The 26,411-nt window shown below is 56.1% G+C and overlaps 1 protein-coding gene across 1 annotated transcript in view; it reads left to right on the top strand.

The window, feature by feature from the left end:
* HMCN2 (hemicentin 2) overlaps positions 1-26,411 on the top strand; it is a 121,969-nt gene that overhangs the window by 54,299 nt on the left and 41,259 nt on the right. Inside the window, exons 25-51 of the mRNA XM_073314813.2 lie at positions 995-1,267; positions 1,986-2,069; positions 4,564-4,755; positions 5,862-5,992; positions 6,158-6,305; positions 7,487-7,613; positions 8,391-8,545; positions 10,049-10,327; positions 10,835-11,116; positions 11,748-11,856; positions 12,606-12,775; positions 13,341-13,495; positions 14,155-14,251; positions 14,816-14,911; positions 15,831-16,007; positions 16,777-16,931; positions 17,329-17,452; positions 18,055-18,230; positions 18,690-18,786; positions 20,258-20,377; positions 20,769-20,930; positions 21,507-21,788; positions 22,390-22,557; positions 24,020-24,133; positions 24,448-24,534; positions 25,416-25,607; positions 25,893-26,066. Of these exons, the coding sequence (XP_073170914.2) occupies positions 995-1,267; positions 1,986-2,069; positions 4,564-4,755; positions 5,862-5,992; positions 6,158-6,305; positions 7,487-7,613; positions 8,391-8,545; positions 10,049-10,327; positions 10,835-11,116; positions 11,748-11,856; positions 12,606-12,775; positions 13,341-13,495; positions 14,155-14,251; positions 14,816-14,911; positions 15,831-16,007; positions 16,777-16,931; positions 17,329-17,452; positions 18,055-18,230; positions 18,690-18,786; positions 20,258-20,377; positions 20,769-20,930; positions 21,507-21,788; positions 22,390-22,557; positions 24,020-24,133; positions 24,448-24,534; positions 25,416-25,607; positions 25,893-26,066 (4,326 nt within the window). The remainder of the gene's footprint in view (positions 1-994; positions 1,268-1,985; positions 2,070-4,563; positions 4,756-5,861; positions 5,993-6,157; positions 6,306-7,486; positions 7,614-8,390; positions 8,546-10,048; positions 10,328-10,834; positions 11,117-11,747; positions 11,857-12,605; positions 12,776-13,340; positions 13,496-14,154; positions 14,252-14,815; positions 14,912-15,830; positions 16,008-16,776; positions 16,932-17,328; positions 17,453-18,054; positions 18,231-18,689; positions 18,787-20,257; positions 20,378-20,768; positions 20,931-21,506; positions 21,789-22,389; positions 22,558-24,019; positions 24,134-24,447; positions 24,535-25,415; positions 25,608-25,892; positions 26,067-26,411) is intronic.

A 26,411-nucleotide genomic window follows, 5' to 3' on the forward strand; every position in this document is an offset into this window, starting at 1 on the left:
GATGATGGGGTGGCTGTGTTTGTAAAGGAGAGGTGGTTCCGATGGGCACATACAATGATATACCCGGTCTGTGGCCGCTGGGCTGTGGGGATCTAGTGCAGGAGGATTCACTGCTCTGCGTGGGTTTTAGTGGACATTAACGGATGGAGCCTTGCAATCCCATTGTGAAGTGGGTCCCTGGAAATCCCACATTTTACAAAGGGGGAAACGAGGCATGCACCGGTTAACTGCTCTTGCCCAAAGTCCCACAGCGAGACTAGAACCCCGGTCGGCTGGTTCTCCCGGTAAACCATACTTTTCACCTGCAATCACTGTTTCTTTGGCTGGTGTCTCTCACAAAGTGATGAGGCCATCTGAGTCCATGTGCTGATTTCGTCCACTGCCTGTAAAGCCAGCCGGAACTGCTCAAGTGGCCAGGGCCCCACTTTTCATCGAGTAACGTCCTCGGGGGCCATTAGATTAAGGCAGGGAAGCCCTGCCCTCTCTGTTTCAGCACAGTAGATGCCTTTGTCATTGTGAGAGAGCAAACCCACATTCTCTCTCCCCACTCCAGTACATGTCCCCAACCTGGAATGGCTCTGTCTTCATGGCAAAAGCTTTGCTCGAAAGGGAGCTAATTTTGCCAAGAATCTCAACTCTGAAGCACTATCAAGCAGCCCCATATGGAATGAAAAAATACATAGCTAGGGCTGCCATGAAGCGGGCACTGGGCTGTGACTCCTCCTCTCATGACAGAATAGTTTAGCGATATTCAGAGCAGAGAACAAGGGCTCAGGACTCCTGGGTGCTATCCCTGGCTCTGCCACTGAATCCCCAAGAGGCCTTAGGCATGTCACTTCACCCTGCCTCAGTTTCACCCTCTGTGCAATGGGGCTAATGACACTAACCCCCCACCTCCGAGTCTGAGGATCCTTGGCTCAGAGGAAATTCCAAGAGCCATTTACGCTGCCTCCCAGTTTGGTGCTGTCCTTCCTGTACATTCGCTTTATTTCAGTGCCTCCTCGAGTTCAGCCAGGCCCCAAGCTTCTGAAGGTGCTAGTGGGTCACACGCTGGACCTGCCGTGCGTGGCTCATGGAGATCCAGTCCCCAAGCTCAGATGGTCCAAGGACGGCAGACCGCTGAGGGTGGGCGACCAGGATTTCCTGGAGGGGCCCGATGGGACGATCAACATCCTGGACATGCGGGTCTCCGATTCGGGGCGGTACCGGTGCCTTGCAGCCAGCAGCGCTGGAGAAGACACCATTGAGTTTGTGGTGGAGGTGCTGGGTGAGTGCTGAATCCCTCGTGCGGGACGCGGCTCTTTCTCTTTTACTGCGCTCCCTGTGGTAAGGTGCTGTAGGTGACAGCTGCCGTTCTGGCCGCCGGTAAGGCGTGAACGGGGGACCCCCACAGTTAAGGGAAGGAGGTGCTGGGGCTTGAGCTGTAGAGCCTGACTCTGGAGCTGGGGCTGTAACAGACTCGTGTTCTCTGGATCAGAGCAGGACTGGCAGCACGCACTGGCCAGGAAGTTACTCAGGAGCAATCTGCAGCTTGGGGATAAGGGCCTGGCCTGGGAGGAGAGTGAGGAGTCTCCTCCAGACACAGATTCGGGTTCAATGGGGCCTAGATCCTTCCAAATTCCAAGGTTCCCTTCCTCTCCCTGGCCATGTGGGTGGAAGGTCTGATGCTGCCACATGCCACGAGCAGGTCTTTGTGCTGAACCCTCTTCTGTGACAGAGTGAGCAGAGTGTCTGTCTCAGCCCAGCAGGGTGGGGGCGCCCTTGGAGCCCCCTCCAGAACCTGGTGCCGCATGGATTCTGCCTTGATCCTGGCTCCCGCTCTAGCTCGTTCCAACGTCCATTAGTTCATACCTCGGCTTCTCTTTCCCCGAGACGAGTCTCCACAGGGGCAAGACACTGGGGGCCAAACTCTCCCCTAGGGGATTAGGCCGGAGAGTCACAAACGGGACCAAATGAACCATTGGTGCAACTTCTGTCCCCTCCAGAGCCGCCCTACCTGGATGACAGTGCAGATGTCCTGCTAGAACGAGTGCTCCATGAGAACGTCACCCTGCCCTGCCCTGCCAAAGGTAAGAGACCGACTCCTGGAGCTGGGGATTCTCATGTCAGACAGGCATCATGGACTGGTGGTTAGAGTGCTGGGCTAAGAGTCAAGAGACCTGGGTTCTAATCCTGATTCTGCTACTGAGTTCCTGGGAAGCTTTGGGCAAGTCACCCCCCCCATCTGTGCCTCAGTTTCCTTATGTGTAAAATATAATATTTACCCACAGTGTAATTCTCTACCCACAGCCCTTTCCCTGTGTCTCAGTTCCCTGCCTGCTGTGTGTGTGATGTTAATAGGGGCTGGGAGGGACTTCCATTCTGAACTGGGTGTTACCAGGTCCATATTTGGGGTGCAGCCATGTTCTCAGCAATCCCCACCATCCTGGAAACCATCCTACCAGGGCTGGCTTTCTGGGCCCTGTGGACGGACAGCTGACTCTTCCATCCCTAGAGCTCCAAGGTGTGTAGATATTGCAATACCCATTTACAGATGGAAACGAGTTGCCCAGGTTCAACCAGCAGGTCAGTGGCAGAGCTGGGAATAGAACCCAGGTCTCCTGAGTGCCACTCCTGTGCCCTTTACCTGCCAGCCCATGCGGCCTCTGACCTCAGATGTTCCAAGGAGTCAGTGAATCAGCTCCTGGCTGCTCAGGGCCCTCCCTGGTGCTGGCGCAGTTTCTGCTCGACGTGGAAGATGCCACTCTCCACACTTAGAGAGGTCTAAGTGCAGGGCCTGACTCAGTCTGAGAGCACACGAGGGGATGGCGAGGCACCTGAATGGCTGGCATTGAAGTTCGTGCGGGTTCTTCGTGGCACAGCTGGCCTGGTCCTCACCTCTAGTCCTTGAGCTCAAAGATGGAGCAGCCGCGGGTCAGTTCCACAGCCAGGAGTACCCAGGGAAATGCAAGAAGCGGGGTTATTCTTACTGCATCCCCATCCCGCCCTGCCTTCTCCCCAGCTAGCTCTTTCCAGATCTGCCCTGAGTTGGTTTTCTCCACCTGCTCCCTGGAAAGCATAAATAACCTGCAGCCATTCGGGGTCTCATTGGGCCTGAGATCTCAGATGAAAACTCCTGCAGTAGCTACAGCTTCCTGACGTCTGGATTGGGAGCGGAGGGGGCAGTGCCCTGATCTCCCGGGATGCACAGGGTCTTGGATGCAGACTGGTGGGTGTTTGTCCCAGGTGGAGCAGCCTCAGGGAACATCCCCAGTCCTGGGATAGGAAGATAGGCAGAAATTGCCCTGGCTTTTCTTTCTTTTACTCCTTCCATCCTTGCTCCTTGCCTTCCGTCTCTCCTTCTGCTGGCTCAGGAGTGAGCTGAGAATCCAGACTCTCGCGCCAGGCATGGTGCTGCTCCTAACTCACCCACTGGGGCAGCCTTAGCTGGAGAGGGCAGAGAAGTCGCCAGTCACAGCAGACAGGATTTATAGTAGCAGGAAGGAGCAGACATTACGGCACAACAGCACAATGTGCCTATTGTCCGGGGCACGTTTGGTGGTGGTCGGTGGAGTGCTGGCAGGCCACATGGTACAGGCTCCTTTCCCTCGTCTCCAGTGGCTTCGATAGGAATCTGGGCACTTCCTTGCCCAGAACAGCCCGTTTGCCTGTCGGAGCAGCTGGAAAGGAGCCAGGCTTGGTGCCTGCTGGGTAGCTCTGCATGGGGGGGGGACGGTACCGTGCTGCGTGCAGGGGAGGTGCCACGATTCGCTCTTGCTAGGAAGATGTGGTCAGTGCAGTGCGAATGTGCAACATCCCCTGTAAGTCGAGGCGGGGTGGGGGTGTCCTTGTAACTGGGTGATAACGGTGCCTCTGGCCTCAGTCAGCCCAGGGTGCAGTCATCACTGCATGGCCAAGGACCGCCCTGGGGGTGGCATGTCAGTCAATGCCCTCTGGGTGGGGTGGGCGTGAGGGGATGTAGCTCCTGGCTGATTTTTCCCCCGGGGAGATTGGTGCTGTTAATTTTCCCTTAGCTGAGCCTGGCACTGCAGGGGAGGGATGGAGCTGGGATGTAAAACTGTACCTGGAGCGCCTCCTTGTGGCTGTCAGCATGCTGCGCACCGATGCTGATTTGAGACCACTGTTCCGACAGTGCTCTGGGAGCAACTTCTTGGTGTGCGAAGCATTTCACGTGTGGGGTGGGCCGGCCACCAAAGGCAGCGCTGAAAGGGGGCACCAGACAGGCACTCAGGAACTGACCTTGAGCAGGGTATGGCAGGCAGGGTAGCCCCATCCAGGAGCTAGCTACCGCCCGAGATAGGACTCAGACTAGACCCCTTGCTCTGAGCACCACCATACGTTTTAGGGGTGTGTATTGAAATCCAAATTTTGCAGGCAGCACCTATTCCTCTAACAGGTGGTACCCACCCTGCAGCTTCTACTTCCCCAAAAGTTGGGGTGTGGGGCTGCGGCAGGGGCATCAAGGAGTGGGGGTGACACGGGGCATCTGCGCGAGTTGCTCTTGCCTAGAGAGAGCTGCAGCTGTCTGGCTGATCCACCCTCCCCTCCTTGGCTATCACATAGGCGTGCCGAAGCCAGCCGTCCTCTGGCTAAAGAACTCTGCCGAGCTCCTGGGCAGCTTGCCGGGCTCCTCGGTGCTGGACGAGGGCTCTTTGGTGATCGGCTCTGTGCTGCCCAGTGACAGCGGAGACTACACGTGCCTGGCGACCAACGAGGCGGGCTCTGTGCAGAGGAGAACCAAGCTCGTGGTTTACGGTAAGAGGGGGCCGCGTGGGTGGAGCAGATCCCAGTGCTGGGAGGGTGCTCGGGTGCAGCAGATGGGGCTCCATACCCGGTCCTGGTGTGCACTCTCTGTTGCCAGCACGGGCAATCCCCCCCGTGGGAACTGAAGGCTGAGTCTGGGCCTGGGAGCAGAGTGTGGACTCCGGTGGGCTGTCCAGAGCTGAGCTGGCGGAGCTGTATGGGGGGAGGGATGTTGGGGCAAAGTCCTAATATTTCTGATCTCCTGGCATCCTGGGGAACATGGGGGTCAGCTCCCTAGAGAAGGCCGCTTGCCTCCCACCCCTGTGCCATGTGCGGGGACGGGAGGACAGGCAGAGGGGTGTCAGGGACAAATGAATTGGGAAGCTTCAGGCTTCACTTTAAAGCCTCATCACCGTGAGCCCCCAGTGCTGGAGCTGAAAGGGGCTCATGGAGAGCTCCTCCTGCAGGTGAGAAGGGAGGAGGCAGGCAAGGCTCCAGAGCCAGGAGATACAGAAACAAACCAGTCTCCTAACTGGGAATGTCTCACTGACTCCTACAGATTCTCACCACATTGGACCCCGGAGACTGCTCAGCCCCTGAGCTCCCCCACGACCTGCTTTCTGGGCACGCTCAGATCAGGGGGCTAGGATGTGGGTCAGCAAAGAGTCTCTCCTCAACCCCAGCCCCTCACCTCCATCAGTATGTCCTGTCCAGTTGCCAGAATGTGGCAAGGAACTTTTAGCCAGCTCCCCAGGCACTTTGGATGCCCTCTCTGTTCCAGCCAAGGTCACTTCGCCCTCTTTGCTAGCTGGGTGCAGGCAGCTTTCTGATAGGCACAGACCCGTCATTCGTCACCTGGAGAGTCCATTCCCAGACGTACATGGAACGTGTGGGCAAGCCCTCTCCCACTGTGCTGGAGAGGCAGGTGGGCCCCTGGACTGGTGGACGAATTGGTCTCTGCATGCCTGGTGTCTGCCAATGCAGCCGTTTGAGTGGCCATGTATGTCATGCTTTGCTTGGTGTGTGTTCATTTGAAAGGTGTGCACTAGCCCGGTGAGCCAGCTCTGCATTCCTCTGCTTGTTCCTCGCCCGACATGGCTGTTCCTTTCCTTTCACAGCACCCCCTGAGCTGAGAGGTGACGGCCCCAGGAGGAATGTCTCCATCCTGGCTGGCCAGCCCCTGACTCTGGATTGTGATGTTTCTGGCATCCCAGCCCCTACAGTCACCTGGTATAAGGATGGGCAGTTGGTAAGTTTCAGAAGAGAGCTAGTGGACACCTTTGGTGTGAGGAGTGCTGCTGTCCCAGCCCATGATTGGAGAATGGCAGCAGAAGTCAGGTGCTCTGAGCTGGACCTGGGTGGCAGTGGGTAAGGTGCTTCCCACCTTGTCCTACTTCTAGCTATTTCCCCATAGCTCACGGGGAGTGGCAGTCTCCGTTTCCTCAGTGGAGCACAGTCCATCCAGGTCCACAAGGTGCGGAAAGAGGACGCGGGGTCCTACACGTGCAAAGCTGTGAACAGGGTTGGTGAGGCGCAAAGACACTTCCACGTCCTTGTTCTAGGTGAGTCATGGTTCTTAGCCTCCTTCTGTCTAAGGCAAAAGTATCCCTGGTCGTGCCAGTGAAATCTGTTCAGGGACTGATGGGAAAGACACTAATCCCAGTGTCCCAGTCCTCCCACCAGGGCTAACCTGCCAGCCTGCTGACAGTCCCTCTGGGGAAGGGCTTAACTTCCTTGGCAGCCGCTAATCCTCCACCTTCCAAAGCCAACAGGGGTGCCAGGCCACAGGTTGAATCCACGGGGCCAAATTTGGAGCTTGGAGTAAGCAAGTAAGCAAGTCCATTGACTTCCTGAGAGTTGCACCCTCTTACATCAGGTCTGAGTTTGGCCAGGTGCGTAGTGTTCATAAGAATGGCGAAACTGAGTCAGACCAAAGGTCCATCTTAGCCCAATATCCTGTCTTTTGACAGTGGCCAATGCCAGGTGCTCCAGAGGGAATGAACAGAACAGGTAATCATCAAGTGATCCTTTCCCTGTCGCACATTCCTGGCTTCTGGCAAACAGAGGCTAGGAACACCATCCCTGCCCATCCTGGCAAATAGCCATTGATGGACCTGTCCTTCATGAATTTATCTAGTTCTTTTTTGAACGCTTTTATGATCTTGGCCTTCACAACATCCTCTGGCAAGGAGTTCCACAGGTTGACTGTGCATTGTGTGAAGAAATACTTCCTTTTGTTTGTTTTAAACCTGCTGCCTCTTAATTTCATTTGGTGACCCCTAGCTCTTGTGTTATGAGAAGGAGTAAATAACACTTCCTTATCTACTTTCTCAGTGAGAGAGAGTGTTGAATGAATGAGGAGTTAAGGGGGAGAAGCTCTGCTGAGCCTCCGCCTCCTGAGACGCCTGGGAGTGGCTGCACTGCAATAAGGAAGTGCAGCAGTTTTCCACTGTCACCTGCCTTTGTTTTGCTAACCACCACCCCCCCACCCCCATAGGACGCCAGGGCCTGGTTGTTCTCCTTCCTCTCTCTGGGCTGCATTTGGAAGGTGGATGGGAGGAGGATGGTGAAACCAACATGCATCTTGAATGCACCTTATAAACTGTAATAAAGCTGTTAATCCCCTTACAGTGCAACGATCAAATAACCCCTCCCGGCCCCCAGGTCTTCCCCTCACCGCCCGTATCCTTGGCCATTGTCATTTTGGCTCTCCCAGGATCTCCTCCTTCTTTTCCTCCCCTAGTCTCGCCCGTGGTGTACGGCGTGGGGTCGCCCCACGACATGTCGGTGCTGGTGGGCTCTGAGGTGGAGCTGCAGTGTCGGACCACGGGAGTGCCGCTTCCCCAGGTGGAGTGGATGAAGGATGGACAGTAAGTGTCAGGGGACGCAGCCAGCTCAGGTCAGCTTGAGGCTGCAGAAAGCTTGGGTTTAACAGGGGTTGCAAGGTGGGAGCGGGGCCCCGGGTAGGGAGTAAGCTCGGGCAGGCACTAGGGACCCCACACTACATGCAGTTAGAGATTGGGCTCCAGGAGCAGAGAAAGTGCTTTTGGAAACCCGGTGACCTCTCCATCCACTTCTAATGCCACTTCCTCAAAACGTCCATCGCTGAGACCCTCCTTGTCAGTCTTGGCACGGAGGCCAAGGACAGAGCTCTCGCCTCTCCTCCCTGGGGAGGGTTCCTCCTGCTCACAGGCCTGTCAGAGCACACACGATGGGATCCGTGCAAGCTGCGAGCCGTCCTGCAGGCCAGGTTGCCACCAGGGAATAGCTCTGCCGTCACTACGTGACACTGCAGCACATGGTGATGGGTCAGCTTCAAGGGGCAAGGGCCCTGCCCTTTGAGCTGCCGTGCTCTGGAGTTGATCTCGTCCACAAAACCTCGTGATCAGACACCCCCTCGGAACTTGCGAGGTATATGTCAGGGTGGAGACGGATGTGGGGGAGTTTTTGCAACGGCTGCTCCGTGTCTGTGGGCAAACAGAGGGTCTCGGTCTCCAGGATGGTCTATCCAGGGCCTTTTGCTGACACTGCATTTACTGACCAAGGATAAAACCTCCCAGGAGTCACTAGCACCATTGCCCTAAATGCAGCCGGCTCTGCCCTCTGGCTGAGGTCTTATGCCTCGTTCTGATCTTCTGTATCCTCAGGCCTCTTGTCCCGATGGACACCCGGATCCAGCTCTTGGAGCAGAGACAGGTGTTGAGGATCCAGGGCAGCCAGCTGAGAGACCAAGGGAAGTACCAGTGCTTGGCCTTCAACCAGGCTGGCCAGCAAACCAAGACTTTCCAACTGCATGTTTACAGTAAGTTCCCAAAGTGGAATTTCCTCTGCGACCTGCTGTGAGAACTGCAGATAGAAGTAGTGTGAGTGTGACAATAGGTACATCTACACTGCAGGTTGGAGTTAGCCTCCCAGACCAAATAGACGGGCTCGAGCCAGTGCGCTAAAAGTAGCAGTGTGGACATGGTGGCTCAGATGGCAGCTGGGGCTCTCAAGCCCTCTCGACCCCCAGGGTCTGAGCTCAGGTGGTCTTGGTGCGCTAGCTCAGGGCTGAGCAAACTTTTTGGCCTGAGGGACACATCTGGGCGTGGAACTTTTATGGTGGGCCATGAATGCCTGGGGGAGGGAGGGGGACTCTGTGGGGTGTAGCATGGGGGGCCCTCTAAGGGATATTACCAAGGATTCATGGGGTGTGGCGCAGGGGGAGGGGGGCTCTACGGAGCGGTACTGGGGACTCCTAGGGGCCCTGCTGGCAGTGACACCAAGGCTGCTGGACCAGGCCCTGCTATGAGCGGAGGCATCGTAGCTGGGATGGGTGCGGCCACTGGGCGGTTTCGAGGCTCTTGAGGGTGGGGCTGTAGGAGACTGGGAGGGGATTGGGCATGCTGCCACGTGGCGGGGAGGTGTTCCAATCCCGGAAACAGCGCCATGTGGCTCTGCATGCCGGAAGATGGTGCTCATCAAGGGAATTGTGAGTCGGGGGCTGGGGAGCACCAGGCAGGCGGAGCAGGGCAAGCCCCCGATGCACCCAGAGAGAAATTATCTCCCCCAATCTCTTCGTCCATGGTCCTTGAGGCCAAGTCTAGTCGAAGTAATTGACGATCCAGTTATGCGTTGCCCCTTCGAGCTAACAGTGGTGGCAGTGGGCCATGTGCCTGTTGTCTGCAGATGCTCATTGCTCTTCATCTGTGTGCTGATCGGTACATTCAGGGTGGGTGAGAAGCCTTTATGGTGTTACCCAGTGGGTGACAGCTGCACCATGCCAATGCGCTGCCTTTAATGGAATTCTCCTTTACTCCCCTGTTTCCTCGCCAACAACCTCAATCCCTGAGCCTCCATCCTTCCCTAACTGCTTCCGGGGCCAGAAAAGAGCCCTCTTCTGCCAGGTGTGTTACGGGGGCTCACCTGCTCTAGCATCAGGCATGACCACAGAGTACATAGGGGTTTGGGTACCCAGGTCACTGCTGGAGGCAGAATGCAGTGGCCCATTGGTCCAACCTAACTGTGTGTGAGCTTCCTTTCCATGCTGCCCTGCCCCCTTCCAGTGGTAAGAGTCCTTCTTTCATCAGACCAGCGTTACTTCTGTAGGAGTTGCTTGGCATAGTCGACCCTGAAAAGACCAGGTGTGAACGTGCCACGGCTTCCAGGTGACAGTGCCCTCGTGGGCCGCTCTGCCCCAGGAGCTGGAGGCAAGGACACTGTGGAACCTCCTCTGCCCAGCCCCTCCAGTGGGAGCCATGCAGCCGCCTCTCGGGGTGTTCATTCTCCCCCGTGTTTCACTCTCCGCATTCATTCGCATTTTCAGCTCCACCCACCATCCTGGGGTCCAGCGAAAGGGCGGAAGTCGTGGGCCTGTTCAACCGCCCCGTTGGGCTCCGGTGCGAGGCTCGGGGCTCGCCGGCTCCCAGCATCACCTGGTTCAAAGACAAGCGCCCCATCGTCTCCAGCGCCCGGGCAGCCTACACCGATGGGGGGAGGGGCCTCCAGCTGAGCCAGGCCCAGGTGTCCGATGCTGGGCTCTATGCCTGCCGGGCCACCAACGTTGCAGGGGTGGCAGAGAAGGCTGTGAGGCTGGAGGTGTATGGTAAGGCTTCCTGAGGCGCGCGGTCCCCGGCCTGACATGCTCGGAGAGGGGTAAGGGGGAGGGGGATGCGCCACTCGTTCTCCCCAGCGGCTTGGACTGTACAGCAATTGCTCCCCGCTGGCTCACTAGGCAGCACCGGCTGGAGGGCCAGGGCTCTGTCAGTCGCAGGCCCATGGTTGCCATGGCCAAGGGGAGCGGCGGGTGCCTCTCCCGTCGTGCTCGCCGGCTCCTCCTACAGCTCGCCCCGAGTCCTGCAGTGACACGTGTGCTGCTGTCTTCCTGGGCCTCTCCCCTCATCGATCCCTTGGACCACCTCGGGCACTTGAGCCGAGCTGTACCGTGTGTGGTCTCAGGCCCATCCGGTCCCTCTGCTTCCCCAGCGCAGAATCCCACCATTCCCAGATCATCCCCCGGCTCCCGCAGAGGTAGCATGCTGGTAATGCAGCACCATGTCTCCATTCCACGTACCCAGTGCTAATGCCAGCTGTGTCTTCCCTGCCCCTGCAGTGCCACCTGATATTGATGGCGACAGCCCAGAAGGCCGGACGGTGGAAGCAGTGGTGGGCCAGCCATTGGCCTTGGAGTGCTCAGCCAGCGGCCAGCCCCCGCCTGCCCTCTCCTGGCTCAAAGACGGCCTGCCGCTGGCCAGAAGCAATGGGACGCAGATCCTAGGAGGCGGCATGGTGCTGAGGATCGAGAGGGTCTTGGAAGGCTCAGGGGGGACCTACACCTGCTTAGCTAGCAGCCCGGCAGGGGAGAGGGCAATCCAGTATTCGGTGGTCGTTCGGGGTAAGCTGCTGGGCGACCAGGAGGGATGTCAGTGATGCTGCAGGACTGGGGGAGCTGCACAGCGTTCTTAGGGGGCGGTGACCTGCTATACCATGATAGGGCCACGGCCAGGGGCAACATGTGCTGCCTGGTAGCCACCGTGGGCAGGGCATGGGGAAGGGCTGCACCAAAAAGCTTTTAATGGATTTGCCATTTTGTCATGTGTTTCACTGAGGCCCCCTGGCTGGTCCCAGATCCCCGGGGATGCTGACTGTGCCCTCCGGGCCCCCCAGCTGCTCCTGGATCCTCAGGGATGCTGACTGTGCCCCCTGGATCCCCGGGGATACTGACTGAGCCCTCTGGGCCCCCCAGCTGCTCCTGGATCCTCAGGGATGCTGACTGTGCCCCCTGGATCCCCGAGGATACTGACTATGCCCTCCGGGCCCCCCAGCTGCTCCTGGATCCTCAGGGATGCTGACTGTGCCCCGTGGATCCCCGGGGATGCTGACTGAGCCCTCTGGGCCCCCCGGCTGCTCCCGGATCCCCGCGCATGCATTCTCCGCTATGTCAGGGCCCCAGTCTGGGTTGAGGGTGAGCAGGATGCCTGTTACTCTCTGCTGACTTTTCTTTTGTGCTTTCTTTTTCCAATCAGCTCCTCCTCAGCTGATAATTGGCGAGGGGGAAGGTCATGTGATAGCAATTGTGAATGACTCCCTGAGGATTTCCTGCCATGCCACAGGCTTCCCTGCCCCCAGGGTCCAGTGAGTACAGAGATGGAGGGTGCAAGGAAACCCCTTTCTGGGGTCTGGCACGGTCTTCCTGAGGCTTCTTTCTGGGCCTCTTAACCCTTTGAGCACTGGACTGTAGAGCAGGCTCTCAAAGGAATGCAGGATGTGCGGCATCTGCTCTCCATATTTGGGGGTGTCTCTTTGTGGTTAATAGTATTGGGGAGCTGGTGGGAAAACCCCACGGGGGATGGAGGAGCAAAAGCTCTGAGCCGTTACCCCTGGATTTTCCTTCTATTCAGTGGCTCCCCTCCCCATCCACTGCCCCACTCCTCTCTAGTTTGGGGTATAAACTTGCCCCTGCTTGCACCACAACTCCACGGCAGTTCTACCTTAGCGCTATCCCCCCCGGGTGGCAGGAATTGTGCTGAATACACCAGTCATCTGCCAGCTGGGGAAGCTGAAGGAAACTGCTCGTGCATAATATGGCGAGTTGTGCTGATTCACCCTCCTCTCCCCCAGTAATTCCCTCTTTCCTGGGCCCAGCAGCCGGCGGTTTGCAATGCGAGGCTCTACGCTGAAATATCCGAGGGGATGTGAGGATGCTTCACCTGTAGCAAACTCTGCTGGCTGCTCCATGATCCCAGCCCCTGATGCCACTTCTGCTCCCTGTTCCTCTGCTGATTGCCTTGCCTGGTGGGCGACAGGCCTCCTTCTAGGCGGCGGGTGGGGGAGCCGCTGTTCTTCACCTGGTAAGAACTCGCCTGTCATTCCCTCTGTCCCAGGTGGCTGAAGAACGGCCAGCCACTCGAAGAGCTGGACGGGGTGGTGATGCCAGAGGATGGAAGGATGCTTTGGATTCCCCATGCGAGGCTCCGCGACGGCGGGCTCTATGCCTGCGAAGCCGGCAGCGAGGTGGGCAGAGCCAGAGCAGAGGTGCGGGTATCAGTGCAAGGTGAGCAGGACTCTCCCGAGCCGCCTGTCGGAGAAGCACGTCCCAGGCTTCGTGCTGGGAAAGAGATGGGAGCATCTGGCTGGGAAGCAAGGTCTCAGCCAGCCTCCTTGGGGTGCTGCATCTCCAGGGTCACAGGTTCAGCAATGAGCTTGGCTTCTGCCCCAGCCATTCGGCTCTGTGCTCCTGAAGGAGGTGGCACTGGTTGGCTCTAGACAAATAGTGCCTGTGGGCAGGTCACTGGGTGCACCAGGGTCTCCTGCTGGAGGACTGGGGTGGCATTATCACCTGCCCCCTGGGAGGCCAGGAATAAGCACTGCTTCAGACACAGGCCCCCAGGAGGTGGAGGGCGGCGGGAACAATTACCAGGGTAAAGGCAGGGGGGTCTGGTGAGTTCCATCGGATCCATCCTCATATATGAAGGAGGCTGCAGGCAAAGGTTCAAGTGGCTGAAGGGGGGCTATGACAGACCCACTAACACCACATCTCTGCACATACACCTCCCCCTGGGTGTGACTGGTATGTGCCCACGTGGTGCCATGCCCCCCTCTCCCCCTTCTCTTGCCAGAGCGCCCGTCAGTCCACGTTGTGGGTGGAGAGGATCTCAGCGTTGCCTTTCGTCACTCGGTGGCTGTTCAGTGCCTGGCCACCGGAGTCCCCGCACCCAGCCTCAGCTGGTGGAAGGATGGAATTGCTCTGCAGGCAACGGGCAGCCTTCTGCGGGTAGGGTGGGTGCAGCTGTGGCCCAGACCAGGGGGACGGATGTGAGTGAGAGGCAGATGTGATGTTGCAAAGATCACGTGTGACTGTGTGAGTCCAAAGTAGGCATGTTGCGATGGGTGTGTGTGTTTGTGTGAGTGCGCGTGTGCGTGTGCGGAAGGGCTGCTGCTGTGACGGTGCGCTGGGTGAAGCTGTTGGGGTGTGGGTGTCTCATTACATTAGTGCAAGACTTCAACAAGCCCTGAGGGTATTTCCTCGGTCAAGCGAATGGAGCGCTGCCGGGAGCTGTGTCTAGTGGGGCTGTACCAATTGCTTTGCATGCCCTGTAGTGTCCTGTCACCTCTGGGACCAAACTGGGCTTCGGACAGCTGAAAACAAGCATGGTCTCAGCCTAGTGCATGTTGGGCAAATGCCAGGTCTGTCTCCGAGAGCTGGACTAGCAGGGGGTTGGAGTCAGGCTGGGGGTGCTAGAGCTGTGGAGGAGCTCAGGGCTGGCACAGCAGGGAGCTGTGCGTTCAATTGGAGGCAGGGCTGTGGGGGAAGGAGAGCCGGCTGAACAGCCGTGGCACAGAGTTGCTGCCCTGAGTGTGACCATGCTCGCGGAAAGTGTGTTTGTGTGTGGCATGACTCTAACCATGGACTCCCTCCTGTCCTCCCCGTAGATCGAGAAGGTGGACGTGGTGGACGAAGGGGTTTACTCGTGTGTGGCCACGAACCCTGCAGGGGAAGGGAGGCGAGACGTGAGGCTGAAGGTGCTGGGTGAGGAGCCAAAGATGGGATGGGCTGCACCCAGTGTTCTAGCCACCGGCTCCATCCTGGCAATTGGCTCGCTGAGCTACAACCTGCCCAAAGAGCTACCCCCAGGCCTGAGGACAAACCAAACCGGATCAGTCTCTTCCCTTCCCCCATCCTCTCTCTTTCTTAAGTGAAAATGACTCAGCAACTGCAATGTTTGCTGTTTTCCATCCTGCAACCTCTGTGTGTTACCAATAATCATTAACCCTGCTAGGGCCCTGGCGAGGGGGATGGTGTTACCTCCCGTTTCACAAAAGTCACAGTGACCTGTCCAATCAGTGGCTGTGCTGGGTGAAGAACCCAGGAGTCCTGGGACTACCAGCCTCTGGTTCTAACCACTAGATGGCATTCCCTCCCACAGCTGGTTATGCAACCCAAGAGGCCTGGCTCCCAGCCCCTTGCTCTGTCACGGCACAGCTGTGTGCATAAAATCTCACCCTCCCAACCTCCTCCCTCCCCGTGCTGCCTCTGGCAACGCCCGCATGGGGCTGCGCAGAGCCACCGGACTGACATGATGTTTCTTTACAGTGCCCCCAAACATTGAACCCGGAGAGGTGAACCAGACCGTCCCTGAGAACTTCCCAGCATCCTTTGAGTGCCTGGCCTCTGGAATGCCCACTCCTAGTAAGGCAACTCCGTTCCCTTTGGCTCGTCTTCTTTCCAGCGTTCGTCCATTTGCCTGGCCTGGTTTCCCACCCCATCTCAGCCCTCTCTGCTCAAATCTAGACCGGTCGCATGGGACTCCTCCTCCCTGTTGTGGTTCTACCCTAGAGCCCACAGCTAAAGGGACTCCATTTTATTGTTTGTAGTAGGGCACTGCCCATACCCCAGCTCACCTGGGGTCCCTGCTGTACAAATGTGCAGTCAGACTCTCCCTGCCCCAAAGAACCTAAAGCGAAAATGGGCAAGACAGACAAAGGATTGTTGTGGGGAACTGAGGCACAGAGAGACCAAGGCTGGATTTTCAAAGGAGCCAAAGGGAATTAGGCACCCAAACCCCTTTGAATTACAGTGGATTTGAGAGTTTCCCTTGGGCATGCCCTTGACTATCACCGCCTAAGTGACTTCCCCAAGGTCACACAGAGGAGTCGGTGCCAGAGCTGGGGACTGAATGCAGATCTGCCATGTCCCAGCGCACTGCCTGACCTACGCGACCATCCTCCCTTCAGGGGTTGCCTGCCTCAAGGCTTGTGGCACTGCAGTTGGACTGCCAAGCCCCCCAGAATCAAATGCAAAGCCCTCTCTTCAGACAGATCTGAGAAAAGCAGCCCAGATTGGCTTGCACAGCCCCTGGTTATCGCAGACACCTTCCTACTAGAGAGGCAATGTCTCTTCCGTCACGGGCCCTCCTCCTTGCCCTGCTTGGGACTTTTTGTTGCTGTTGTATTAGTACAACAAACAAATACAAAGAATATAATGGGGAATATGAAGCCAATGTAACGGAGGTGGCAAACGGTTTAAACCACAGACAAGGCAGGTCCATGGGGTGGTGCAGGTGGCAGGGCCACTAACTCAGCCCACGTCCTCCTGCTTCCCTTTTCAGACGTGTCCTGGTACAAGGGGCCCCAACTTCTCTCGGCCAGTCCAGGCCTTGTCCTGTCGGGCGATGGGAGGCGCCTGCAGATCAAGCGGGCTCAGGTCTCGGACGCGGGGAGCTATCGCTGCGTGGCATCCAGTGTGGTGGGCAGCAGCGAACTCCATTACAGCCTGCAGGTGACTGGTGAGTGACCTGGTGGGCAGGGAAGGCACCAGCGGTCTCTGGTCTTGGGGTCTCCCATCACTCGACGGACTCCCTGGTCCATGCCCGCCATCCCTCCCTGGCACTCAGTGGCACGTTCCTTTACCCATGTAACAAAATCTCAGTGAGCAGAACTGGGGTCAGAGCCGAAGCAAGAGGGTTTGTCTAGAGTGCTGGGCAATTCAGAGCTTGGCCGTTCTAGGCCATGTGATTAAACCCCCCCATGTCCATCCCAGCAGTGACTGTGTGCTGTCCCAGAATGCCTTGCACCACCCAGCAACTTCAGGTAACCCCACACAACACTCCAGTACCATCTAATGCATACTAATGTAAGGCATGGCAGTCTCGCCACATGACCCCAGAGCAGGGCCTGTCACCTCGCCGGGCCCCACAGAACCCCCAGCTCATTCAAAGTCTTCGAGCTCTAGCGGGAGACTTTGGCCTGGGATCCTCCGTGGCTCTCACTCCGCTAGGAGGCTTTCACTCTGGAGGAAGCACAATCCAGCCTTTCCCTTGCTCCAGCCTGGACACTGAACACCTCCCCCTTCAGGGCCGGAGCCTCCCCTTTCTCCCCTCCACAGCCTAGTACCAGTGATGGGATTTTGTTCACCCCACTGGGAAGTCCCAGTGGAAAGGATCATGCCAACAAACCACGTTATTCTGGGTGGTTCTGCCCGCCCCACCTTTCCTTTGCCCATGCTCATGTCCTGGTGTTTCTGTGAGGCTCAGCGCATGACTTTGGCCTCCCCAGTGCCTCCCCAAATCACCTACGGCCCCAGCCTTGTCACTGCGTTGCTGAGCGAGTGGGTGGAGCTGGCTTGCGAGGCTGCAGGGCTCCCTGCCCCGACGCTGGTGTGGCTGAAAGACGGCAATCCCGTTTCCAGCACGGTGCCCGGGGGACTACAGGTCAGTGTGGACGGCTAGCTTAGAACCAGCAGAAGGGACTGTCTGGGTCCTTCCTGGCACCAGGCCTGTGCTCCGAGGCCCCTGTCACCCAGAGCGCAGCAGTCTGTTGGAATTTGCTGCTCTAGTGGGGCTGGGCAAAGGGCCGCGGGGCTGCCTCCCCTGCTGCTCCCGTCCCTCCCTGGTGCGGAAACTTGGGAGCTGACGGTGGGGAAAGTGGAGTTCTCTCGCCAGGGCGCGGGTGCCAGTTGGTGAGGACCGGCCTTAGTGCAAGCCCCCGGCTTGTGCAGCTCTGCAGTTCCCCATCCCGGTGCTTGGGGAGGCAGGATGCTGAGCAGCAGGCTGGAAGCTCCCCTCTGCTCACCGATCCCTTTTTGCTTTGTTTCTGGGGACGGCGCAGATCCTGTCCGGGGGACGCGTCCTCTCCCTGGCCAGCGCGCACCTCTCGGACGCGGGGACGTACTCCTGTGTGGCCATCAGTGCCGTGGGAGAGGATAGGTGGGATGCTGTGCTGCGGGTGCAAGGCAAGTATAGGCCTCTCTGACCCCCCACCCAGGCTGAGGAATCTGTCTCAGACTGCGATTCCCCCCTCCCCGCACCTCACCTCCTAGCGACTCCCGTGTTTGCTAGAGCCGCTGCTGCTCTGCAGCTTACGAGGATTAGGGAAGCCAGTCTGTCTGTTTGCTAAAGCCCTGTAAATATAAGGTATCGTCAAACCCCATGTATGGTGACTGCAGGGCCACCCGCTTCTCAGGGGCTCTGTCACAGGCTGGTCCTCAGCCCTGCACGGGGGCTTTTCCCAGGGCTTAATTTGTGCCAGGGCTGAGCCCCGGCGCCCCTGGGGCCCGGCCCTTCCGAGCCCCGGCGCCCCTGGGGCCTGGCCGTGTCAGTTATGAAAGTAAAAAAATGGCTTGAGCTCCAGTCCCTAATTGCTTGAGCCCAGGCACCTCTTTCATTACTGATTAAGCGCTGGCCTTTCCGCATTACGGGTCAGGGTATGGGAAGGAGGCGGGAGCGGAGGTTTGGAATCTACTGGTGTGGTCGTTCAGTTGCCCTGCTCCTGCATGTTGGCCTCATGAAGGAGCCATTTCCCCGTTGATTTTACCCCAGGGTGGTTTCCTTTCAGTGCCCCCAAATGACCTTGGTGAGGAACTAAATATCTCAGTCATCATTAATCGGTCTGTGAGCCTGGAATGCCAGCACCACGTGGCCCCGTCTCCCGTGCTCCGCTGGCTGAAGGAGGGGCGCCCTCTCCCGCAGGACCCCGGAGCCCGACTCTCTGCGGACGGGGCCGTGCTCCAGGTGACTATTCTGGCCGGTGCTGAGTCGGGAGGGGATGCAGAGAACTTGGCCCTGCAGTAAATGTCTCTGTCCCCTGTATGCCTGGCTATGGCTCATTGGCTCTCCCCTACCTGGCCTTGGCAGGGAATTCCACTGCCCGTGAGAGGTGTGGCTCAGAGTCACAGAGAAATGGGCCTACCCCCGTCTTGCCCAGGCTGTGTTCCTCAGGCGTGAGAGCCCTTGTGCCGACTCAGCACTTCCCTTGCCCCTTGAGTCCGCTGGGCCCAGCTCGAATGGCTGCAGCACTGCACCAGAACGGAGGGGTTTGTTGCCAGGAGCAACCTGGATGATGGGCCTGGGCTGCGAGCGGCCTTTGGCCCTGCTGCCGGGCTGGGCGTGCGTTTCTGGTGCTGCTGCTGGGTGAGTGGCGTGCTGCTTGCCCGTCTCTCGATCCCACCCCGGCTCTGCTTGCTTTGACAGATTGAGCACGCTCAGGCGCGAGATGCAGGGAGATACACGTGTGAGGTGTCGAGCCGCTTGGGCCGGGCGGAGAAGCGCTACAACCTCCATGTCTGGGGTAAGCCAAGTGTTGGCCAAACATGGGAGGGGGACAAAGATCCCCTGGAGGGGCGTGAATATTGCCTGGCCCCATGGCCTAATGTCACTCTCTGTGAGAGTTCCTCCATCTTAACCACACGGCATAATACAGCCACCTCTTACAAGGGTCAGGAAAACAGCAGCAACTGTGTTGGATTTTAAGAGCCTACAGGCAGCTTTTGTTATCTTAAGTAGAGCCGTGGGTGCTCAGCTGCCCAGAAATTCAAGCCCCACGCCTGTAAGTTTGGGTCTCAGAACTTGCTGAGAAGGAGAAATCCCTTTGTCCCTCCCCACTCCAGCTGTCCCAGCCTGGATGCTATTAGTGACGGCGGGGTGTATGCATCTTGGATCCACTTTATCAGGTTATGTCCATTCCGTGAAGGCAGTTCAGTCTGTAACACACACACCCCATTCCCAAAGGTGGGGAATGATACCTATTTTCCACCTAACGGCCTGTGAAACCTTGTGTAAAACCATTCCAGTGTCCTGTCAATCCGGGTGCGCTCGCTGTGCAAGGAGACTGCATCCCTTTGGGATCTGCCCTGGCAATGATAAAATCCTTCTCTTACACACGAGCACACCCTCTCCCAAAATACAGCCCTCCACAGTGCTCATGTGCAGTTCCTCAAACACACTTGCTTGCATAACCTCACGCTAAGCTTTCTGAAGCTGGATTATCTCGCTAACACATGGTTTAGTTGCTTCTTTGTTTTTTTAATTTTAGAAGTCTGTGGTCTGTTATTACTACTTAAAATAGATATTTCACACGCACCAAACTACTCTGAAAGAATCTTATTAAAATTGCAAAGTCAAGCACCCAAAAGTTAGGAAATGCCAGAATTGAGGCTGGCTGTGCAACATTTTTCCATAGCTTTGTCCTTGAGGACAGCTAAGCCATTCTGGCTAAAATTACCAATAATAATAATTAATAATAATCAGCTGGAGGCAAACACCTGACATGAAAAATTTCAGCCCAAATGATTGAAGACTGGGAAAGTTTTAAGCAACTGAAAACAGGGCTGCCTGCCCTATCTATAATAGTGTGGCTGGCCAGTCTAACTGTTCTTTAACCACATGGCTGGCACAGTACACTTTCTGTACTGTCGTATGCTGTAGGAGAGTTGTATGATTGAGAATACTGCTGGTTTTTAATAGCTGGAAAGTTGAAATTATTCTTTCCACATGGATCAAAATTGCAAGTCTGTGTGACTGACAGTGGCACTTGTGATTAAATGTGTGTGATGCTGGGCAGGTTGGTTTCCCATCAGGGCAACGGGCAGGGGTCACGTGTTTCTCGTTGTTCTCCTTTGGCCAAACCCACCTCCTGTAAGCCAGAAAGTAGCAAACAGAGTGAAGTCCCCTGGAAAGCTAGCTAGCATCACATACCACTGCTTCTGTAGCATGTCTGATGCCCCCTGCACTCAGTTATATCCTTCTTTTGTCCCGTGCAGTTCCCCCCTCGTTCTCCTCGGAAGAGCCTGCTGCCCTCTCTGTGATGGAGGGACAGTCCGTCAGCCTGTCCTGCGAGTGCAGCGGGATCCCCTTCCCCACCCTCACCTGGGAGAAAGACGGTAGGGTTGTGTTCATATCTTCGCTCCTCCCCAAGAAGATGTCACCTAGCAGGGCTACCAGCTCTTCAGTGTTAGTCCAGCCAGCTAGACAGCATGGTTCTGAGCCAGTGGGCTAGAAGGTCCCAGGCTGGATTTCAAAGCCGAGGATACACATTGATTTAAACCTACTTAGACTTGTGTTGGCATCTCCTTCTTGTCTACAAGGAGAAGCTGCCCCTTTTGGGAAGGCAGCATCTGCCTCAGAGGCAATCGCGGGTTTGTCTCCTTGGAGAGAAGCAGGCAATTCCATGTAACCACCATCCGACCCTCTGTAGGACAGTGTGCCTCGGAGCTAGTGCTGCCAGGAGACTTAGGGGAGACTTTTGTTTTCTTCCCCCACCCCACCTTTCAGGTACGCCCCTTGCCATGGAGCCTGGACGCCCCGAGCGTATCTCCGCAGGAGGCAGGCTGCTGTACATCGGGAAGGTGCAGACAGCAGATGAGGGATCTTACACCTGTGAGTGCAGCAATGTGGCTGGCAGCAGCAGAAGGGAGCACCGGCTGGAGGTGGACGGTGAGTCGGAGGGGTGCTGGGGGAGGAGTGAGGTTTTATACTACAGGGAGCCGAATCTCTGCATGGAGAATAACAATAAGAGTTCCAGTGTAAGTCCGTCGTCGTTAGTGGTTTTGGGGAGCATGAGTGGCTTCTCTCATTTCTCCTGACCAGGTGTGGCCCTTGGAGACACCATGTCCCAGCATGCCGTGCTCCATCGTGATCCACACTTCGTATGCTGGACCTATGGTCTCTGCAATCTACACCTCCCTGGTGAGGAGGGCAGCTATGATCTGCAAAACTAGGTGCTGCCCTTGGGTTCCTGGCAAGCAGCCAGTGTGGGCTCAGCTGGGCAATCTTTGGGAGCCACTGGTCCAAAGCAGCTGTGTGATTTTGAGTATTTCAAGACAGCTGGTGGTCAGAGAACCCTACCCCAGAGTCTGGATTGCCTTAGTATTCAGCATGGCTCATAGCTGTCCTTTGCTGGTCCAGACCAATCGCTTGCTGCCGTTAATATCCTCGTGCAGAAAACCCAGGAGGAGTTGAATCCCAACAGGTCGGTGCAGTGTCTCTGCCTTGTGCTCTTCTCACCTGCAGTTCTGCCAGTGATCAAAGGCAGCGGCGAAGCCCCAAAGAAGATTTCCGTGGCCAAGGCTGGTGAGATTACACTAGAATGTGAAGCCGGGGGATCACCGCAGCCAACAGTCACATGGATGAAAGATGGGCAGCCTGTGGTGAATGGGGAAGCGCTTCTTCTTAAGGACCAGGGGTGGAAGCTGCATATTCAGAGGGCGCAGGTCACCCAGGCAGGCCGCTACACCTGCCTAGCGGCCAGTGCAGTTGGACAGGTGGAGAGGACGTTTGATCTTGCTGTGCATGGTAAGGATGTGGGCAGCAGCTTTGCTCTTGTTTCTGGGACCTTGGGGAAGAGGGGCCTGAGAGCGGGGATCAGGAGAATTGTGATGCACTGGGAAGTTCCACCATACACATGATAGAGCTTTAGGTGTGAGGATGAGATAATATTATCAGGGTGAAAAGTTCTGTGTAAGCTTTAGGCATTGTTACTGCAATGGCCACCCCAGCAACTAGTGGCAGGGGGTTTAAATGATGGGGTGAACAACAAGGAGACAAAGTCATCTGCTTTCCCTGGACTGTGTGAACGAAGCTTTCAAACAGTCAAGTTCCTCCGGGGAGTTGGGTCACCTGCCTGGCTGCGTGTGCACTTGTCATCCCTGTAAACTCACATTTGGATTGGCAGCTACATTCACAGTGAGCTGCTCTGTGGCACAGATCTGGGTCCTGAAGGCACCATGGAGGCAGGCTTATTTTTGGGGCATACCTCCTTGTGCCCCTGTTTTGAACGTGGGTCCGTAGTTTGAAGGCAGGGATAAGCTGGATTTCCTAGGGCCCCCATTTGCTTATTTTCTTGCTTCCATGGAGACTGCTTTGTAAATGAAAGACGATCCCTTTGTCTCTCTAGTTCCCCCTGAGCTTGTTAGGGGAGCAGGGTCAGTCACCAATGTCACTGTCTCTTTGCATGGCGCCCTAACTCTGATCTGCGAGGCCTCAGGCGTCCCGCCCCCATCGGTCAGCTGGTCCTGGGAGAACTCTCCCATCGTCCCTGGCGAGCACACACGCCTGTTGTCAGGTGAGGCATTAATGAGTAATCATTGCTGGGAGGTTTATTCTGGCTGGCTAGCAACCTTGGAACTCAGGGTTTCGCTATGGGGAAATTGACCAGAATTGCTACGGGGCAATGGTTGCTCCGGGATAGCTCATGGAATAACACAGGGAGCTACCCTGGAATAGCTATTGCTGAATAGCTTATTCCTCCATAGTGATTTTGGTCAATTTCCCTACATAGACAAGCCCTTAGACAATCACACTCCAGAGCTGGGAGCCTGTAGATCACTGCTAGGCTGGGGGTTCTTGGCTCACGCAGCCAGTGTCTCTTGGAGTCACTAGGGGTTGGGCAGGATCCCACTGAAAATGTCTTTAATAAACAAAAGCAAATATGTGGTTTGTGAATGGAAGTGACAGGGGCCTCTGTGGATGCTCTTAATGCTTCCAAGGATCCTCTGACATCTCTGCCAGCGTGTTAGCAACTTTTCCCTGGAAAGCACCAGAGATACCAGGGGTGGAGGGAGGGGGGGGGAAGGGGGGAGGGAAGCAGGTCTAATTACCACTCAGCGTTCAAACTGGTGCACAGGGTTTTAGCTGCCTGACTCATTCAGCAATGACAGGATTTTCTGCTAATTTAACCCGCGGGAGCGAGATTGTCTGACTTGTCCAATGAAAAGTTGTCCTCATGAAGGCTATGTCCCCACGAGGAGTGAAGGGTGCGTTCTTTATGAGAAGACAGCTACCCTAGTGGAGACCTAGCAAGTGCTAGCTGTGTCTCAGTGTGGCCGGTTGGAATAAACCCTAGCCGCCCCCACACACACTCAGGGTTACCTCAGCCAGCTCCACTAAGGCTTCCTGCTGCGATTGCGCTCTCGTTGTAAATGCTGCTTGTTCCCCAGTGAAGACAAACCCTAAGGAGCAGCGTGTCGGCATGCTGCCCTGGGAGTAGCTTGAGGAGGGAATTGTGACTTGGAGAGAGATGATCTCGTCCCTACTCCCTTCTTGCTCCCAGAGGGTGGTAATCTGTTACTGGCCTTCACTCCGCCTGCCCTGCCCTACCATCCCAGCCCAGTATTCAGTGCCTAGTTGCTATGGAGACTGAAGCTATACGGAGAGAGACCCTGGGTTGTATTTGTAGGGTAGACCCACCCTCTGTGTGGTCTGAGGAGCTACTTGTGAGGAAAGAGCACTCGAGAGGATGCCATGTTTGGTTGGACTCCCTGCTGGGGTTAGTGGATACTCCTAGTTGGCTCTACTCTGATAGAGGGGCAGGAGAGAGCACTGTGTAGACCCCTCACGTGTCCTTGTAGACCTGAGGAGGGTGCTCTGATGCTGTGGTGATGAGTGAATGAGAGAGCTGTGACAGGCCAGCTCAGGCGATGTTGGAGACTTGCTAGGACAGGGCAGAAGCCCTGGACCAGGATGTAGTCACTGGTAATGCAATTTCTTTGTTCTTTGCCACCGTGACTTTTCCCCTTTATTTCCAGGTGGATGGATTCTGAGGCTAACACGCATGCGAGCCCAAGACGGAGGCCTCTATTCCTGCATAGCTAGCAATGCGGCTGGGGAAGCTAGGAAGGATTTCAGTGTGGAGGTCCTAGGTAAGGATGAAGCACTGGGTCAGAAACGCTGTAGATACCTGAGTTATTGCTCTGGGACCTGTCACCATTTCCTCTGTCCGCTTGGTTTTTAATGCTCTGCCTGCTACAAGGTTTCCAGTGGGGATTCTCTGACGTAGACGAGAAGCTAAGTGCTATGCTCACACAAGCCCTTGGGATATGCCCTTCATGTACAACAATCCCCAAATCCTTTGCTCTAAGTGGCTAGAAAGTGGTTTCTTGTCTCTCTTGGTGCGGTTGGACTCCTGGCGAAAGAGTCATCCTGTCTTCCCCTCTCTTTCTCTTTGGCCTTCTAGTTCCTCCCAGCATCGAGAACGCGGGCGAGGAAGACAGAGGTCAAGTGCCTGAGGGTCAGTCGGTCAGCTGGTCCTGCATAGCCACAGGTGAGTGTCCCAAATCCCGGCTGGGAAAAAGCAAGAGGTGGTTTTAACTCTAGGGCTCTGAGTGGGTAATTATCATTTTGCTGCCCAGCATCTAAGCAAGGAGTAGGCTCTTTTTAAGCGACTTAGCCATCCATGTGCATTTGAGTCCTTTTTCCCGTTAGGGAAAATAACTTGCCTATATCCTGGGCTCCCATGTACTGCAGAGCTGGCTGCATTGGAAATGCCTGGATAGAACCACCATCCTGCTGCCACACTTTTTTCTTCTTTCCTCTGGTAACAAACACGGGAAGATGCATGTTCCATAACTCTTCAGGGAGCTGATCCCTCCATTCCGGGGAAAGAGACGGAATATGGCACGTGGGTACCATTTATCAGGGTGAAACTTTGATACCAGAGTAAGGTAGAGATGGGAAGTCCTGCCTCATCACAGTGAAACCTTTTGGCCATATGTAGGCCTGGAAGAGGCCTCCTGGATCATTGAGTCCAATATCAGCTATCTGCGTCATACAATCCCATTCGTACACTTATCAAGCTCCATCTTAAACTATCTCAGCTGTTCGTTCCCACTGCTCCTATTGGGAGGCTGTCCCAGAATTTCACTGCTCCAATGGTTGGAAACCTCCCACCCTGAATTTACACAGGGCCAGTTTATCCCCGTTGCTCTTGTGGCTCATCCAGCACCCTCTGCCAGCTACTGAGGCTCTCTTCTTAAATCCTAGCGTGGATGGAGTGAAAACTTTCCAGAACTGGGCTCCGGGTTCCAGAGCACTGGTCTGGCTCACTCCAGCACAGCTGAGCATATGTGAGACAAACGCCAGCAAGGGCTAAGTCGTGCTTTTTTTTTTTTTTTTTTTTTACCTCTTTTACCTTTCACCATACAGGCAATCCCAAGCCGGAGATCACTTGGTTAAAAGATGGCAGCCCTTTGCTTAGCAGAGACGCCTATCACATATCCCCAGACGGATTTGTCTTGCAGATAAACCAAACCACCCTTTCCAGCGCTGGCCGCTACTCCTGCGTGGCCTCCAATGCCGTGGCTGATAAAACCAAACACTATCTGCTAAGTGTTCTAGGTAAGTACAGAGTCGTGGGCGTTCTCAGATTTGACCGGGGGAATGGAATTCAAAACCACTAAGATGTTCCTTCATATGACTTCAGGGTCTGATCCAGGGCAGTGCTGAGCGCTCTCAGCTCCTACTGAGTTCAGTGTGCAGCCAGCTGTCAGCCGGAGGAGCTGAGTGCTACACACTCTGTGGTGGGCGGAGTAAAGTGGTGGAAAGTCTCAGCTGTGACAGAAAGTCTCAGAAATTAGATACATTATCTCTCTCCATTCAAAACCGATCTCTGTTTCCCAATAGTTAGTCCCACGTTTCCTGGGGCGAGCCACGAGGGTGCCACGGACGATGTTACTGTAGTGATCAATAACCCAGTATCCCTGTCCTGTGAGGCCCTGGCCTACCCTTTCCCCACCATCACCTGGCTGAAGGACGAGGTTCCTTTCCAAGCATCCACAAACGTTCGGTTGCTCCCTGGTAATGTATCAATTTCAGTGAATGTGGTTGCTCAGAATCATCCTTGACTTCATGTAACTGCTTCCTGATTGGTCTCACAGACTAGGGACTGGATCTGGAGCCTTTCGCATCTGTGTTCAGTCCAGGGCGATCGTGTGACCAGGGTTCTCTGGCCTGGGGGCAGGATGAGGTCTTGGACCGTGGTCTTACTGGATAGGTGCTGGCATTCCCAAACCCATCATTTCAGCTGATGCCTGCTGGAGCTGTGCCCGCGGGACACCAGTGATCTTATAGGCCTGGAGGCTGTGCTGCAGATGTGACCTTTGCAGCTCAGACTTGAGGCATGTCAGCAGGGGGCCCTTTGAG

Source organism: Lepidochelys kempii, chromosome 16, assembly GCF_965140285.1.
Source record: "Lepidochelys kempii isolate rLepKem1 chromosome 16, rLepKem1.hap1, whole genome shotgun sequence".
NCBI classification, from domain to species: domain Eukaryota; kingdom Metazoa; phylum Chordata; order Testudines; family Cheloniidae; genus Lepidochelys; species Lepidochelys kempii.